Here is a 17344-nt window from a genome sequence, read left to right as displayed (position 1 = left end):
CATACACACAGGCAGAATATTATATACATAATAAATAAATAAATGAATGAATAAATTAAATATTTAAAAAAAGAGTGTGGTGGGCTAGAAAAATGGTTCAACAGTTAAAATTGCTTGCAGAGGACCAGGGTTCACATGTCAGTGCTGTATGGTTCCTCATAACCGTCTATAACTCTAGTTCAAGGGATCTGACATCCTCTTTGAGGCCACCAGGTGCACATATGGTGTTTATACATATATTCAGGTGAACATTGATTTATGTAAAATATATAGTTTTTAAATAGAAGGGGTGGGGCAGTACCTCTCCTGTTACTGCCATGTCCGCTGTTCTTTGCAATAAATATACTAAGTATACCTATTTTCTCTCTAAAATATAATTGGCTTGGGAAGATGGTTAGTCTTACTAAATAGATTGCTGTTCACTGAGGTTCTAAGTTCAAACCCCTCATATCCGCATAAAAACTGAGCATTTACAATAAATTTTTAATTAACATTGAGGCCAGTTTAGGAAAACACTAGATGTTGAGCTCTGGCCTCCATGTTAATATACGCATGAGCCCACACATATATGCACCTATAAACATAAGCACATACAAATAATAAAAAAAAATCAAAATTCAAAAGATGGGGCACTCTGTGAGAGCTCCTTAGCCTGGAAACAAAATCTAAAGCTTCATTCCCAGTAGATTAGACAGCACTAGCCTCCAGAAAGACTGCTCATTATAAGGTAGGGAGGAGCAACAAAGACTGATAAGAGGAAATTTGCAAAAACCATCTATAAACAATCAAAATTCTCTAAAGAAAAATATAAATATGGGGGCTGGAGAGATGGCTCAGAGATTAAGAGCAGTGACTGCTCTTCCAGAGGTCATGATTTTGATTCCCAGCAACTAATGGCTCACAACCAATCTGTAATCTGGTGCCCTTTTCTGATGTGTGTGAGGACAGAGCACTCATATACATAAAATACATGAACAAATAAATCTTTAAAAAAACAGAAAAAAATAAGTAGTGTTTTTGTTGGTGTTGATATTGTTGCTTTTTAAGTTTTTGTTTGTTTTTGCTTTTTGTTTTTCGTTTTGTTTTGTTTTTTGATACAGGATTTCTTAGTAGCTATGGAGCCAGTCCTGGAACTCGCTCTATAGACCAGGCTGGTCTTGAGCTCACAGAGATCCTCCTGCCTCTGCCTCCTGAGTGCTGAAATTGAAGGTGAGCGCCACCACTGGCCAGCTTAAATTTTTTTTGACTTTTTGAGATACAGTCTCACTGTATAGCTCTGCCTTCGCCTGGAACTCAATATGTGAGTTCAAGACTGACCTTAAACTCTCAGAGATCCACCTTCTGCCTCCCAAGTGCTAGGATTAATGGTGTGCATCACTACATCTGACCTTAAGATTTTCTTTTATTTTGTATGTACTTTCTGTGTATGAATATTTTGCGTGTGTGTGTGTGTGTGTGTGTGTGTGTGTGTATACAGCATGCATTCCCAGTGTCCTTGGAAGTCAGAAGAGTGTTGGAACCCCTGGAACTGGAGTTACAAAAAATTCTGAACTGCCATGTGGGTGCTGGGAATAAAAACTATGTCCTTTGACAAAACAGCAAGTGCTTTTTAACTGCTGAGCCTTCTCTACAGTTCTAGATCATTAGTTATTGGATAATAGTTTTCCAAAGCAAAAATTAGACAATATTGACTGTCCACCAACTGAAAGTAGTTGTGGCAGTGTGTGGTTCAGTGTATCTAGTGGGTAAGATGTGTGCTGCCTAGACTGACCACCTGCACCAGTGCCCAGAACTCATGTAGTAGAGGAGAGCCGACTTCAGCAAATTGTTCTACGACCTTCACATGTGAATGCACAGGCACACAAATAAAATTAATGCAATTAAAAAAAAATTAGGAGTCCAGGAGAGATGACTCGGCACTTAAGAACACTGTTTAATCTTGCAGAGGATGCAGTTTCAGTTCCAGAACTCATGTGTTGGCTTACAAACATCCATAACTCCAGATTCAGAGAATCTAACACCTTCAGCTGAGCATCAAGGGCACCAAGCACACATGTGTGTCCAAGTTATTCTGAATTTTTCTTTTAATACTTTTTTTGGGGGGGGTTGTTTTGTTTTGTTTTGTTTGGGTTTTTTGGGGGGGGGGTGAGACAGAGTTTCTCTGTGTAGCCCTGGTTGTCCTGGATAGATGAAGCTGGCCTTGAACTCAGATGCCCCTGCCTCCACCTCCCAAGTGCTAGGATTAAAGGGGTGCGCCTCCTCCCGCCCTGCTTTCTCTTCCAATTATCTTAGGGGGAATTGTGCACCAAAATACAGTGATCTGTTTTGTGGGATGTTCTGGATCATTTTAATTTTAGACAAAAAGAAGTTAGGTCTTCGAGACCCTTCATAAGTCTTAATATAGCTACAGGATTTGGAACCAGCCCAGGAGGGAATGGTGGTTAGAGTGGCTCAGGTCCCTAGACTGGTTTTACCAGAGCTCTCCCAGCATAGAGGAGCTGGACATAGGCACTGTTCATATCCTGCTCTTCAAACTTCAAACTGCCAGCCTTTAACAGACACTGACTTTGTGTTTCTAAAACAGCATATCATTCTAGATACCATGTCTATCTACAAAAACAATATAGTTTTTTAAGTTTCTGTCTTTTTATACTCAAGAGGTCAGGCCTCCAGCTCCAGTGTCCTGGGGCCTCAGCCTCCTGCCTTGGGAGACCAGCCAGGGATCCACACATCTCTGGCCTGTCCGGCATGTTTGTTGTGCATTGCATGCAGCTCACGTTAGGATCTGTGACTTTTGCAGTGTGATTTGTTCATCCAGGAGGGGGCCCGCCTAGGAAGAACCCCCGCTGAAGTCGTTTCAACTTGTGACATCACTTTTGCCTGTGTGTCGGATCCAAAGGCAGCCAAGGACGTAAGGATCCCCCTTCCCTCAGCATCTCAGGTCGTAGCCAAGAGAACTGGCTGGCCTCCTCCCCTTCTCCCCTGCACACTGAGTGAGTGTTTGCATGTGGGGGGGGGACATCCCATCTGGGGGCATCTCCCATTGGGAAAGATATTGTCAAAGATGAATACAGACTTCCTTTAATTCAAAATGAATTTCTAGGGTCCTTGAAGTCTGCTGGAACATTTTTCTGAACTTGTTCTAGATATTCTATTGAGCTGGACTGTTTGTGGCTGAGTGTGCCTTTCTTTGACCCAAGGACCAACTCCTGTTTTAACTGTTGCTGAATTTGCATGTGTTACAAAGTCAGAAGCACTAGTGATCCTGTTAAACTGAGTGATCCAGTCCAAAGAAGCCCCATAATAAGTAATGAGATTGTGTCTTTTAAACCATTGGAAGAGAACACAAAAGTAAAGGGATATATTCTGGAATGACGTTAAACAAAAGCTCACTATGTAGCTGTCTCCAGTCTGGAACTTGCTATGTAGGTAGACCAGGCTGGCCTCTACCTGGAATTACTTTTTTGTCCTATACATATTAAGTGGCTCTTTCCTTTTTATTCTTAATAGTTAATTTTTGATCAGGAAGTGAGGCCCCCAAAAACAACAGACTGTGTTCTGCAGGGACTTCTGAACACTTAACTGCAAGCCTGGGCTATTGCTCCTCATTGTGTCCCTACAGCTGGTGCTGGGCCCCAGCGGTGTGCTGCAAGGGATCCGCCCTGGGAAGTGCTATGTGGACATGTCAACGGTGGATGCGGATACAGTCACCGAGCTGGCCCAGGTAGCAGCCTTATCTAGGCTGGCTCTGGATCATCTTTTCAGTGGGAGCCCAAGACCCAGGCTGACCATACCCAAGTACGGGCAGTTTGGTTACACTAGAGCCAAAGCCAGAATGGACGTCGTGAACCTTGGGACTAGCCTCTTGACTGTCCCCCTTCAGAGCCTCAGCTGGTTGGAACTGCCATGGAAGGTCACTGCAGGCTAGTAGACAGGAGGCCCCATGCTGTCAGCCCTCCTGCATTGAGAAGCCTCCAGACTTCCAGTGTGGCCTTTTTGGCTTAAGCAACTGTCTACAGTTGAGTCTAGCATAGTGTCCTCCTACCAATCTTCTGGGCCCACTTGTGTTCTGAGGGTGGCTGAATTCAGTGATGGGCAGGGTCCAGTGGGTAGGAGGAATTCAGCCAAGATATCTGTATGGCTATGTTTGCCCCCTGGTCTCTGAGAACCAGAACACTGGGAAACAAGATGCAGACCCTAGCTCCGTTTTTCCTTTCTGTGACTTACTTCTACTAAAAGGATAGCCTGTTTGACCTACTACAGTAGTAGTAGAATTTGGAACTTTAGTGTAGATAGCCACATGCTAACATACTCCATGGTGGGGCACCATGACCCCTGTGTTTCTTCCTCCATATTTGGAGAAGCAAGACCCATCAGAAGCTGTGACTTTCCTTACAGGTAATTGTATCCAGAGGGGGGCGCTTTCTGGAAGCCCCAGTCTCAGGGAATCAACAACTGTCCAATGACGGGATGTTGGTGATCTTAGCAGCCGGAGACAGGGGCTTATATGAGGACTGCAGCAGCTGCTTCCAAGCAATGGGGAAGACTTCCTTCTTTTTAGGTAATACATCTGCCCACCTATCTGGGCATATTGGATCTGAAAGCTTGGGGGCAGGGAAGCACAGTGTCTATCCCACATGGCCTTCCCGCCAGGCTCCCTGAAAGAAGGCTGCTTTTGCCAGGCACAATTAGTATCTGGAAAGAAAAAGAACCTGTCCTGTCCAGGACAGATGAAAGAAGTTTTCAGGGTGCATGGGTGAGGGCAGATAGAGATGACCTGCCTATAGGATTCTTGAGACATCACCTTTGCCCTGCAGGTGAAGTTGGCAATGCAGCCAAGATGATGCTGATTGTGAACATGGTCCAAGGGAGCTTCATGGCTACCATCGCTGAGGGGCTGACGCTGGCCCAGGTGACAGGCCAGTCACAGCAAACGCTTTTGGACATCCTCAATCAGGGACAGTTGGCCAGCATCTTCTTGGACCAGAAGTGCCAAAGTAAGTCACCTTTGGCCTCTCTTGGCATTTTTGTTTTCACTGGAACTGAGCAGTTGGGCCAAATCATCCAGGAAAGTCCTTTCTTGGTTCATTGTGTTGAAAGCTCCATTTCCAGTCAGTCCTTGACCCGGTCAGAGAAGGCCCAGACACGCAGTGAATGGTTTTTGAAACCCCAGGTTGGGGCCCCCAGTCTTTAAGAGATGGACTTTGGAAATGCTAGAGGTGAGGCTGATACTCTAAAGCAGTTTTCATGTAGGTCTTCAGACTTCTGATGAATGGCTTTCCCTCCTCAGATATTCTACAAGGAAACTTTAAACCTGACTTCTACCTGAAATACATTCAGAAGGATCTCCGCCTGGCTATTGCACTGGGCGATGCAGTCAACCACCCTACCCCCATGGCAGCTGCAGCCAATGAGGTAACTTGACATCAAGTGGTCCAGGCCCTAGATTCTTGCCTTTAGTTGTTTGTTATTTCTTTCCTGTTTGCTTAGGCCATTTTATTGAACAAATCCTTCTGCTGCTCAGCTTCCTGAGTGCTGGGATTACAGGTGTGTACCCCACACCTAATTCTTAAATTTTCTTTTTTTTGTTTTTGTATTTTTAGTTTTTGATTTTTTGAGACAGGGTTTCTCTGTGTATTCCTAGGTGTCTGAAACTTAGTCTGTAGACTAAGCTGACCTTGTACTCAAGAGATCCTCCTGCCTCTGCTTCCCAAGTGCTGGGATCAAGGTGCACTACCACCACCTGGCTACATCTTTATATTTTATTCTCAGTACACCGAGCCAAGAAAGGAAAAGACATCCTATGTAGGATTGCACTATTTTTGTCTTAAATTAGGATCTGAATTTTTCCTGTGTAGTCCTGAAGAAGGCACCCTAGGCAACAGTTCTAGACTTACCTGTGACATAAGGATGAGAGCTCATGTTTCTGAACCACAATAATTGTTATTATTTCCTTCATAATTTCTTCTTTGATCTGTGGATTATTCTAGTTTGTCTAGCCAGGTATGGCATACATACCTGCAGCCTTAGCTACTCAGGAAACTGAAGCAGAAGGTTCAAGGTCAGCCTCTACAACTTAGTGAGAGTCAGTCTCAGAAATAAAGGAAAGGCTAAAGGCAGGTAGTGGTGGTGGAGGCCTTTAATCCCAGCACTCAGGAGACAGAGGCAGGCAAAGCTCTGAGGCCAGCCTTGTCTACAGAGCAAGTTACAGCTAGGGCTATTACACAGAGAAACCATGTCTTCATAGGGGGCAGAACACAGGAAGGACTAAAGATAACATTTCTTGTTATGCACAAGATCCTGGGTTCAATCCCTAATATCACCCCAAAAAGAAAAGAAAAGAAAGAAAGAAAGGAATAAAGGAAAAAAGAAAGAGAAGAGAAAGGAAAGAAGAAAGAAAAGAAAAATAGAGTGTGTGTTTGTTCCGTGGCTGGTTTGTCTTGTTCAGTTATTGATCAAAGTGGTTGACTGTTCACATATTTCATCTGTACCTGTGGGATTCCTGTTACTCTCCTTTAATTCTGTCCTTCTCATAGGATTTCATTTTATAGCACAGGCTGTCTTGAATTTCATTAGGTAGCCCAGATTCACAATCCTCCTGCCTCAGTATCCATAGTGCTAGGACTACAGGTGTATTTCAACATACCTAGCTGAATTATGTCATGTTTGCATGGCCTGTGGTTTTAGGGCTTGCATTTTCAGCCATCTTCAGTATCAGTGCTGTGTCCATTCATACCATGTCAATCTCATAGAATGTAGTGTGTTGTATCACATGGTCACTTTTGAGAAATTTCTTTTGGAAAAGGAGTCCCTGTTGTCCTGGCTGCTTCTTTATGCCTGGGCTCACATATTCTCTCCCATCAGTCTCCTAAGTAGTTAGAATTTGAGTTTCCACTTCATTTCTTTTTTAATCACTTTTTAAAAAGATTTGTTTTTTTAATTATGTATGCACATGAGTCCTGGTATCCACAGAAACCAGAGATGTCAGATCCCCCTGGAAATACAGGCAGTTGTGAGCCACCTAAAACAGGGCCCTCTACAAGAGCAGCAAGTGCTCTTCACTGCTGAGCATCTCTGTCCCCCACTTAATTTCTGACTTCTTGGCAGGGAATTTCTTTTATATTTGCAGCCTCCTCATAAAACTCATCTTAGAAGTGATTAGGAAGGGCTCTTTGTAGAGCTAGTTCTGGGGAGCTTCATGGTGGGTCCAGTTTATTTCTCCTCTATCTGCAGAATTTTGGTTCATTTCACACCCCAACATGAACTGTAAAACCCTTGGATCATGTGAGTTTAGGCTCTACTGCGCAAGACCCTGAGGGCAGGTTCCCTAGGCTAGCCCCTCCATTAGCATGTTGCCCTTGTATTGAAGAGCACTTGGATTTGGAGCTGTCCTTTTAACATTTGTTCTGTCGGTGCCTTTCTTCGTCTGTTTCTTCTTTCTATCTTTTCTAAGGCTATCTGTGTGTATGGTAGAATTTCATTTTCATTCATATCTTGGCTTTTTGTCCGTAATTTGCTATTCTATAGTGGTTATAGTCAGTATTCAGTGGATACCCTAAACTTGATGACTTCATAATTCATCCTGTGCCAGTTTGCAAAAATCAGAAACCTTGTTCACTTTTCCACATACTCGTCCCTCACCATAGGTTCTTGACTAGTTCCTCTAGATAGCAGTTCCCATCTTTCTGTTCTTTGTTAAAAATTAGGTTTCTCTGGCATTATTTCTTTTACCTGGAAGACTGCTAAGAGTTTCTTATCAAACCGGGTAGTGGTGCATGCTTTTAATTCTAGTGCTTGCCGAGCAGTGATGGCTGCACCTTTAATCCCAGCACTGAGGAGGCAGAGGCAGATGGATCCCTGTGAGTTCGAGGCCAGCCTGGTCTTAGTTCAAGGATAGCCAAGGCTATTGCACAGAGAAACCCTATCTGAAAAAAATGGAGGGGGGGGGTTCTTATCACATTCCTGCCAGTGATGGTGTTCTTGGTGTTTGATCTAGGAAGCTATTCAGGCTTCATTCTGCATTAACAGATGCACCAGAATGACCAGATTGTGTATTCTTCTTTATGGTGGCTCTGCTAGACTGTTCAGCTACCCTGTGTGTGGCCAAGCATATCACCTCAGCAAAACTGGGCGCTCTGTTGCCTGTCACACAGTGGCTTTGATTCTTTTCAACCTTTTAAGTGATTCGAGTTTTGGGTAGCTGCTATTGCTAGACTCTATTCTAGGTTCTGGAAACATGCTGGTATACAGGCAGCTGTCCCCTTCTCTGCAGCTTCTGTATTTTAATGGAGGAAACAGAAAATGAGTTTGAAGCTTTTAAACAAGTAAAAATTTCAGGGTGTAAGAAATAGCTTTTGGGGGACGTGGGATGTACTGGAGAAAAGTCTCAGCAGTTAAGAGCGTGCACAAATACAGGTAAAGCACCATGTACATAAAATAAGTGACACTTTTAATCCCAGTACTTAGGAGGCATATCCAGCTTAAAGCCAACCTGGCCTACATAATGATTTCCAAGCCAGCCAGGGCTACATAGTGAGACCCTGTCTTTAAAACATAATAATAAAAATTAATAAACAAGACAGGTGGATCTCTGTGAGTTCAAGGCCAGCCAGGGATACATAGTGAGAAGAGGGAAAAAAGCTATGAGATCTGTAGGCTCTACAGGAAAGCACTATTGCAAACAACAATAAATAATAAAACTTAAACACTGGGGTTGATGGCTCAGGAGTTAGAGCACTAGCTGCTTTTCCAGAGGACCTGGGTTCAATTCCCATCACCTACAGGACAGGTTACAACCATCTGTAACTCTAGCTGGAGAGGGTCCAACACCCTTTTTTGGCCTCCAAGATCACCAGGCACACAGATAGTACACAGACATACATGCAAACATGTGAAATAATAAAATAAAATTTTTAGCCAGGCGGTAGTGGTACAAGCCTTTAATCCCAGCACTTGGGAGGCAGAAGCAGGCGGATCTCTGTGAGTTCAAGACCAGCCTGGTCTACAAAAGCTAGTTCCAGGACAGCCAGAGCTATTACACAAAGAGACCCTGTCTCGAAAACCAAAATAATAATATAAAAATTTTACACTGAATAAAACAAAATAACAGGTAGAAGATAAATCAAAGGGTCCCGTAGCCATGTTGATGAGGAGCGCAAAGGAGCTTTTATAAAGTTGGTTAGGCGGTGCCAACCATTTTTAAGAAAATATTTCATGCAGCAGGAACAGTAGGGCACAGCGACCCTGGGGATAATAAAACATTACTTTTTTCTCCATTGAGGGCTGCCACTGTGACTCCTAGTGGCACTGAACACTTCACATCTCTGAATATGTGTAGTCCTCTGAGTAAAGTCATGTGGGTTGTGACTGTTGGCTTCTGCAGATGAAGCTATGGCAGAAGCCCACAGAGGCTGGAACATTTGCCCTCCTACATTAAGCCAGGATTGGTACCCAGATATCCCAAGCTTCAGGTCCTGCCTGCTAAGCAGCAGACAAGACTCATATCAGGGCTGGGTTGCCACATAATACCCCTGTAGCTAGAGACTGACATCTACCTCTTTTTCCAGGTATACAAAAGAGCCAAGGCACTGGACCAGTCTGACAATGATATGTCTGCAGTGTACCGAGCCTACATACACTAAGCCTTGCCCATCCATCCACCCCTCCCATCTTCCCTCTGGCCTCTCTCCCCAGTGTGGGGTCAGGGTTCTGGGACTTAGCTCTGGACCAGTCACCTGTCTCCATTTCCTTTTATACAGACTTTGAGACTTGCATCAGCACAGTAAACAGCAGCACTCTCCCTCCCTGAGGCCCTGGGCAGGGATTGGAGGATCTCCACAGGTGACTGTGAAGAACTCTTGAGCTGGGCATTGGCCCTGGAGCAGGAGGCTGTGTATTCTCTCTGTTTCTCTTGTGTTCTCTCTCTCTCTCTCTCTCTCTCTCTCTCTCTCTCTCTCTCTCTCTCTCTCTCTCTCTCTCTCTGTCTCTCTCTGTCTCTGTCTCTCTCTCTCTCTTTCTTACCCATCCCAGGATAGAAACTGCCCAGAAACTGCTGCCTGGCTGTTCTTCCTCCAAGCTTGTCTTATCTCAGCACCCTTCTGGTCAAGGGACTAGAGGAACTAGAATTGGCAGGGAGCACAGGAAAGCCTTCTCTCAACTTCCCCAGGAAAGAGGCTGGCAGAAGGTCCATGCCCCCGACTGGGCCCCTGGAAGGAGAGGTCCCTGAGCCATCATGAACCAGCAGACTCCCAAAGGAGGCTCTGTGGGCCTCCTCCTGAGGAGGATTTTCCTGTAGACACTACCATTATGCAGCACCTCCCCAGAACGCCTTTGTGAACTGAAGAGAGACCAGCATGGCCACACAGACAATTGACTCTGTGGCTGGAGCCTGCTCCTCCCAGGAGGTTTTGTTTGGATTTGCATTCCAACCCATGGGATGGGGTCTTGAGGGCACTGGGAGCAGAGTGTCGAGGTGGCTCCTTCCTCTTTCCGTTAATGGCAGTCTCTTCAGCCGGGCCACCTTGTTCAACCTGCTCTACACAGGTCTCCTGCATGCCCCTCTTTCCCTCTTCCTCCCAGGGAGATAGTATTTCTGTCACATCCTCTTTTGGCCCAGACCCAGCCTGACCAACACCAATAATAAACATTTCATAGATGAGCATTTCATAGGCTGGGCATTTGAAGTGAAACCTCACTTCTGCCAGTTATCAATGGTTCCAAGTCCTGGGTTTGCTGGGGAAGAGAACTGGGCCTTGTTCTGTTAACCTAACTGCTCCTCAGAGATGGAGCCAGTCCTCTGTAGGCCCCAGCATTTCTCCTTGGAGAGGGGACCAGAGAGAGAGGCTTAGAATGTCACATGAGAGGAATCACCTGAGTGGTGTGCCTTCCTCCTCATGAGTTAGGATTTCCAAAGCCACAATTTGACTTTTCCACTGGGAAGAACCTGGGATAAGGATCTCAGGACATAGGCATGGAGCAACAAATGCTTTTGGGGTTCAGTACAATTGCTCATTCACTGGGATGCTGAGCCTGTTTCTGTCTGAACACATCCTGTCTTGATCCTGGGGGTTAGGGGAGGGGAAGATGCTGTAAGGAAACCGGTTAGTCAATGTTGTCTTAATATTGTTGACAATTCTGTAAAGTTCCTTTTTATGACTATTTCTGTTTAAGCTATTTCACCTTTTGTTTTGAAATCCTTCCCTTTTAAGGAGAAAATGTGACATTGTGAAAATGCTTGTAAGAAAGCCCCTCCTCCCCTTTTTCCTTTTAATAACAAATCTAGGTGATTAAGGTTGTGAATTTTTATTTTCGCTTTGTTTTTAATGAACATTTGTCTTTCAGAATAGGATTGTGTGATAATGTTTAAATGGCAAAAACAAAACATGATTTTGTGCAATTAACAAAGCTACTGCAAGAAAAAAGAAAAATAAAACATTTCTTGGTACCACAGCTGTGCCACTTGTGCCAGAGCGCTTTGGGGACCTTGGGAGTCAGAGGGCATCCATGCCTAGGCTTCCTTCCAACGTCAGCCCAGCTGAGTCCTCCTGTGTCCCTGCTAGGCGGGCGCCACCTGGCGGAACAATACAGAAAGCGCAGTGAGGGACGGCTCCGCTGGCCAATCAGTAAGCAATAGAGATAGGTTGGTTGGCGTAGCGTCCCGCCCCTATTGAAAAACAGGGGTTAGGAAGGACGGATGGGCGGTGATGGGATCCGGAGCGGTAGCTGATCGTGTGCGGCGTCGCTGGGTTGGGGGTGGAGCTTGCGCCTCATCTACCAATCAGTGACGGGGTGAGGAGACGGGCCGGGCACGGTGCACCAAGTTCCAGACTACAGACCTCAGAGACGGCGAGCGGCCGCGACGATGGCGACCGCAATGGCTGCGAGTGCTGCGGAGCGGGCTGTGCTGGTGAGGCGCGGACGGTGGTTGGCGGGCGGCAGGGACGGACGGGTTTGACGCCGAGCTGTCCGCAGGAGGAGGAGTTCCGCTGGTTGCTGAACGCTGAGGTGCACGCGGTGCTAAAACAGCTGCAGGACATCCTCAAGGTAAGTGCCGGTCACGGCCGACCTGCCATCCCTCTTTCCACCGCTCCCGCAGCGGAGGCGGCTGAGCATGGTGGCGTTCAGGAACCAACGCTCTCAGAAGAGTTACAGTCCAGACGCAGACAAGGTGACATGTGTGAGTATGTGTGTGCAGCGAGGTATTAGACCCCAGGGTTAACACGAGGTCTTGAGTGAGAACTAACTTTGAAACAGTGACATTTCATCTATGAACCGGGTGATGGTGGATTTGTAATCCCAGCACTCGGGAGGGTGAAGCTATCGGATCACGAGTTAGAAACTAGCCGTGGGCTACATAATGAAACACTGTCTCAAAACAAAAACTGATAACCCGAACTCTGAACTATCCCCCTCCCTGCAGTGTGATCTCAGCCAATTTACATCCGTGAGCCTCTTCCCTGACCCTAACCAGCTGGGCTCACAGAGCTATTGTGGAGATGAATAAACCATCTCACAAAATGCCTAGCACGGTGACCTAGGAAAGCATGTTACTATGGCTACTGAATGGCTCCCTGCCTCTGCTCCCAACACCGGATCACAGTGCTCAAGTTAGCTGGGTACTGTGCCTCTCTGTTCTGTGTTCCTACCTGACAGCTCCCGATACTCAGTCCATGGAACGAACAGGTCTGAGTTCACAGAGGCTTGAAGACTTGGTAGGGCAAAGGCAGAGGAGCCAAGTCAGGCTTGCCCACCTTGTCCTTTCCCTGGCTAATTTGGCAACATATCTGGGCCTCGGAACGGAGCACTGACCAGACTGGGGTGTTGGAACTGCCCTGTCTTCCACAGGAGGCCTCTCTCCGCTTCACTCTCCCAGGCCCCAGCACAGAGGGACCTACCAAGCAGGAGAACTTTATCCTGGGCAGCTGTGGGTAAGCTGGGTTGGGCAGGAACTTTGGGGAGGGCACTCTTGGAGTACCTGGGGGAGGAAATGTTTGTGGCACTATGAAGCAGCCTGCAGGGGAGGGGACAGTAGCAGGTACCCCTCTGACTCCTATGTGTTGTAGCACAGACCAGGTGAAGGGTGTGCTGACTCTGCAAGGGGATGCCCTCAGCCAGGCGGTGAGTCCCCCGGGCCCTTTCCCTAACAGTGCTGCTGGTGATGAGGACGGTGATGGCCTCTTAGCTCTGCCACCATCTAGCTGCATGTCTCTGGGTAGGAGGACCCTTGTGCTCTCTGGACCTGTTTCCTTGTATGTCTGTAACTTGACAGGCAACTCTAACACTACCTCATGAAACAGGCATAGATTCAGCAAGACAAGAAGTGGGTGGCTTAGCCAGGTGGTGGTGGTGCACACCTTTAATCCCAGCACTCGGGAGGCAGAGGCAGGTGGATCTCTGTGAGTTTGAGGCCAACTTGGTCTACAAGACCTAGTTCCAGGACAGCCAGGGCTGTAACATAAAAAAAACCCTGTTTTAGGAGGATGGGGAGGAGTGGGTGGCCTGACATCTGGACCCTGTGAAATGTGAGTGTTGGCAGCCTGGCCCTGGGTCAAAATTAAGTCAACATCTGAGCTATGGACTATGCAAGGCCGCAAGGCACGGGGGACAATCCCTGTCTGTGTTGATCTTACAACACTCCCTCCTCTTAAGACCTTCCCCTTTCTCAGCTGCTTTTCCCTTTCACTGCTTTGTGGGACCTGAGTTCCTGTTTCTACACATCGTGTTCACTTAACCCCCAAGTGCATGGGCCCTCAGCCACCCATCTACTGCATTCCTGGCTCCAGGGATTCAGGAAGGACAGGGGTACCTCTGCCTGCTTATCACACTCTGGCCCATAGGATGTGAATTTAAAGATGCCTCGGAACAACCAGCTGTTACACTTTGCCTTCCGGGAGGACAAGCAATGGAAGCTACAGCAGGTGAGGTCCACTGCCCAACCCTGGCTCAGGCCCCCGGGCAGGCCCAAGCAAAGGCCTCCCTGGGATTGCCTTTCATGGGGAAGTCTGGCTGTAGGGTCGTTGTGACCACAGCAAACATAGGAGACTGACTGCTAGCAGAACTGCAATGGTGGTGCCTTGGGGCCCTAGTGTCTGCACCACATGATGGATGTGAAACTGGCCCTACCTTTGTAACTTTGACCACGTGAGGACAGCTGAAGGTCCCTTTAAATGCCACTTACTCCAAAGGGGCTTCCCAGGTACCTGGGATCATACACAGGTCCCCTGCCTACGCATAGTAGTCATGAATACACACACCCTGATCTGAAGCTGGTCCCTACCACAGGGCTTTTGCCTGTGTGTGCTGCTCTGTCTGGATCCTTACCCTTTCCTGCTTCTGTGGGTTTGGGGTTTTTTGTTGTTTGGTTTTTTTGTGTTGGGGGCAGGGTTTGAGACAGTTTCTTTGTACATCCCTAGCTGTCCTGAAGTTTCTCTGCTGCCTAGGCTGCCCTTGAACACAGAGATCTACCTGCCTCTGCACCCTGAGTGCTGGAATTAAAGGCTTGTGCTGCCACCCCCCCAATCCTGTGAGGTCTCTCCTGTCCTTGCTTATTTCCTCCTTGAGCCCTGCAGGATTATTTGTAGGTGTACTAGGAGTTGTCTATGTCGAGCTGTCTGTGACACAGGGCCAAGAGCCAGTGTGCCTTGGCGGTCAGGATTATCCAGGGCCTGGTCATCCAGCTTCAAAGACTACAGCTGTGGAGGGGAGGGTATTGATCATAAGTGATACTACTTTCTCCTGAGAGATTAGCCCATCAAGTGGGATCCTGTGCTTCGGGATCAGGCTGAAAACTCAGAAATGTGGCTATCCTGAAACTAATAGACTTTGGTTATGTGGGTGGTGGGGGCTGTTCCCAGATCCAGGATGCCAGAAACCACGTGAGCCAAGCCATTTACCTCCTGGCAAACCGGGATGAGAGCTACCAGTTCAAGACAGGAGCCGAGGTCCTCAAGGTGACTCCTGTTGTCCCAGCCCCATGTCCCCAGGCTTCACTAGAAGCTTCCCTTTTCCCAGTCATTGCTCACGGGTCTGGCCACAGTTATTGGCTGATAACCTGGATTGCAGTATCAGGCCTGGTTCCAGTCCCCAGATCTCGACGTGAGATGTGCAACCTTAAGTCCTTTGCTACTGTGAGCCCCCATTTGCTCACATGTTAAAAACTCACCTGGTGAAGTGCCCTGTTTCCCCATATCTACCTGTTAGTATTGCAGTGGTAGTGGCGGTAAAATCCTGTTACAGAACAAGGCCACATGGTATGTGAGGACAGCTTTCAGATGCCCAGGACTCTAGCTTTTTCTCTAAGACCCCCCCCACCCCAGGTAATAGACCCCCAGAATGGCAAGCATTCCTACTGGGGTTACAGAGTTTAGGCCTGGGAACCATAGTCACCTGGCAGTAGTAGAAGCTACAGTGTTGCTCACTGATGCTAGGGGGTGGGACACAAGGGACCCTAGCTACTACCGCTCAAGTAGCAGTGATGACCTGCCCCTTCCCAGCTCATGGATGCTGTGATGCTGCAACTGACCCGAGCCAGAAACCGGCTCACTACCCCAGCCACCCTCACCCTGCCTGAGATTGCTGCCAGCGGCCTCACGGTTAGTACTCAGATAGCCTCTGCCCAAGAGAGACGTCCCCTCCTGAGAAGCACAGCCAGTGGGAGTTCTGTGCCCTGCGACAGTTTCTGGGTTTCAGTTCTTGGCTCCCAATTATGTTAACCCAGTTTTCAGCCGTGGCTTCCAACCTAGCAGCACATGGAGATTATGGAGACAGGTGGGGAGCCTCTAGTGCCCCGGGCCTATGGAGAAGCACCTGGGGATAGGGCTTGGGTCCCCCATAGATAATTCATACCCGGCAGTAGGTATACAGCCTAAAGTGGGAGAGGGCCTTATTCCTCCTCCCCCTCCCATTTCCTCCCTCCCAGCGGATGTTTGCACCTACCCTACCCTCTGACCTGCTGGTCAATGTCTACATCAACCTTAACAAGCTATGTCTCACCGTGTACCAGCTGCACGCCCTGCAACCCACCTCCACTAAGGTAAAACTCTCCCCACCTCCCAGTACCCCCACACCAGCCCTGCTGAGAGCTCTCCACCCTGCCCTCACGGTCTCTGCTGCTTCTGCCTAGAACTTCCGCCCCTCTGGAGGTGCAGTGCTCCACAGCCCTGGGGCCATGTTGTAAGTACACTGTGAGATGTCCTAGAGCCCTTTCCCTCCGGCTCTGCATCTGAGGTCCAGGCCTACCCTCAGGGATCCACTTGTCATCTTTCCCCAGTGAGTGGGGCTCCCAGCGCCTAGAGGTGAGCCATGTACACAAGGTAGAATGCGTGATCCCCTGGCTCAATGATGCCCTGGTGTACTTCACTGTCTCCCTGCAGCTCTGCCAGCAGCTCAAGGATAAGGTGTGTCGGGGCATCTGGGGCAGGGAAGGCCATTCAGGAGCCACGTCATACTTAAGTGCCCCCAAGTTGTAAAGCCCATTGGCAACAGTTCCCAGACATGAGCCCCTTCTGTAACCTTGACATCACATCTGGGTTCTGGGGGTATAGCACCCACTGACCCATACCCCCTGAAGCCACACCTGTTGTTGACCACACCCCCACCCTCTGCAGATCCTCTGTGTTTTCCAGCTACTGGAGCTCCCGGCCCTTCCTGAGGCAAGCACCTGCCAGAATCCTCCTCCCAGGAGGGTGGCCCCTGTCCTGGAGTCCCTCTCCCCCAACACATACCCCCTGTAAGCCTGTTCACTGCAGGCTCTCCCTCTCACCACCCTGGGACACCTTTGCACTGCTGAAAGCAGACATAGAGGCACCCTAGGAGAAAGCGGTGCTGGCTGGTTGTTATGATGGGGGAGGGCAGTCAAGTAGATGGGCTAAGGTGTGGCCATGGTCCTAACCCTGCCTTTCTGGACACTCTGGGAACCTTTGGACTAAGGGTGGGGCCAGGGCTCTCCTCTCCCCCACTCTCTCTGCTCCCATTAGGGAAGGATGGGGGTTGACACTGAGCTGTGACGTGCAGGGAGGAAGAGGGGCCCAGCCTGTGAATGATCTGCAGTGCTGCGATGTTTGTCCTGTGACCTCAGCCCCCCTCTAAGAAATAAAGGTAGATCTTTTTGACTGCAATGCTGTTGTCTGTCTCTGCTCAATGGGACTAGGTCGAAGGACCCTGGTTGATCAGTGGTCTCCCATGTTCCTATCACCTGGTCTCCCCACTCAACACCATGTCAAGCCCTTTTTGAAATAGAGTCTGGCTGGGGTTTTGCCATCTTCTTGCCTCAGCCCCTTTAGTGCTGGCATCACAGCCTGTGCCCCAGGCAGAACACACATTTGAGAAAGGGACCCCTGGCTGCAGA

At 48.1% G+C, this 17344-nt stretch overlaps 2 protein-coding genes across 6 annotated transcripts in view; both read left to right on the top strand.

Moving 5' to 3' along the window:
- The window catches only part of Glyr1 (glyoxylate reductase 1 homolog), a 40043-nt gene extending 28595 nt beyond the window's left edge, over positions 1-11448 (top strand). For 2 of the 4 annotated variants that reach the window (XM_038325089.1, XM_038325087.1), the window contains 6 exons: positions 2801-2911; positions 3623-3724; positions 4399-4561; positions 4818-4997; positions 5291-5415; positions 9567-11448. In XM_038325089.1, coding sequence (XP_038181017.1) covers positions 2801-2911; positions 3623-3724; positions 4399-4561; positions 4818-4997; positions 5291-5415; positions 9567-9641 — 756 coding nt within the window. In that variant the 3' untranslated portion in view covers positions 9642-11448. The remainder of the gene's footprint in view (positions 1-2800; positions 2912-3622; positions 3725-4398; positions 4562-4817; positions 4998-5290; positions 5416-9566) is intronic. The other 2 variants (XM_038325088.1, XM_038325090.1) reach the window with 1 other exon arrangement.
- Positions 11449-11580: 132 nt separating this feature from the next.
- Positions 11581-17114, top strand: Rogdi (rogdi atypical leucine zipper). Of its 2 annotated transcripts, none has more exons than XM_038325092.1 (10): positions 11581-11899; positions 11971-12042; positions 12844-12926; positions 13062-13116; positions 13836-13916; positions 14853-14948; positions 15492-15590; positions 15917-16030; positions 16121-16170; positions 16268-17114. In XM_038325092.1, the coding sequence occupies exons 1-10, from the start codon at positions 11861-11863 to the stop codon at positions 16464-16466; spliced, it is 888 nt and encodes a 295-aa protein (XP_038181020.1). In that variant the 5' UTR covers positions 11581-11860; the 3' UTR covers positions 16467-17114. The 2 variants fall into 2 exon arrangements, with proteins under 2 accessions (XP_038181020.1, XP_038181019.1); XM_038325091.1 differs by having other exon boundaries at positions 11581-11905.
- The last annotated feature ends 230 nt before the right edge of the window (positions 17115-17344 follow it).

The sequence above is a fragment of the Arvicola amphibius genome, chromosome 4 (assembly GCF_903992535.2).
Source record: "Arvicola amphibius chromosome 4, mArvAmp1.2, whole genome shotgun sequence".
Classification (NCBI taxonomy): domain Eukaryota; kingdom Metazoa; phylum Chordata; class Mammalia; order Rodentia; family Cricetidae; genus Arvicola; species Arvicola amphibius.
The sequence above is the reverse complement of the archived record's forward strand: the minus strand, read 5'-3'. Positions and strand labels throughout refer to the sequence as shown.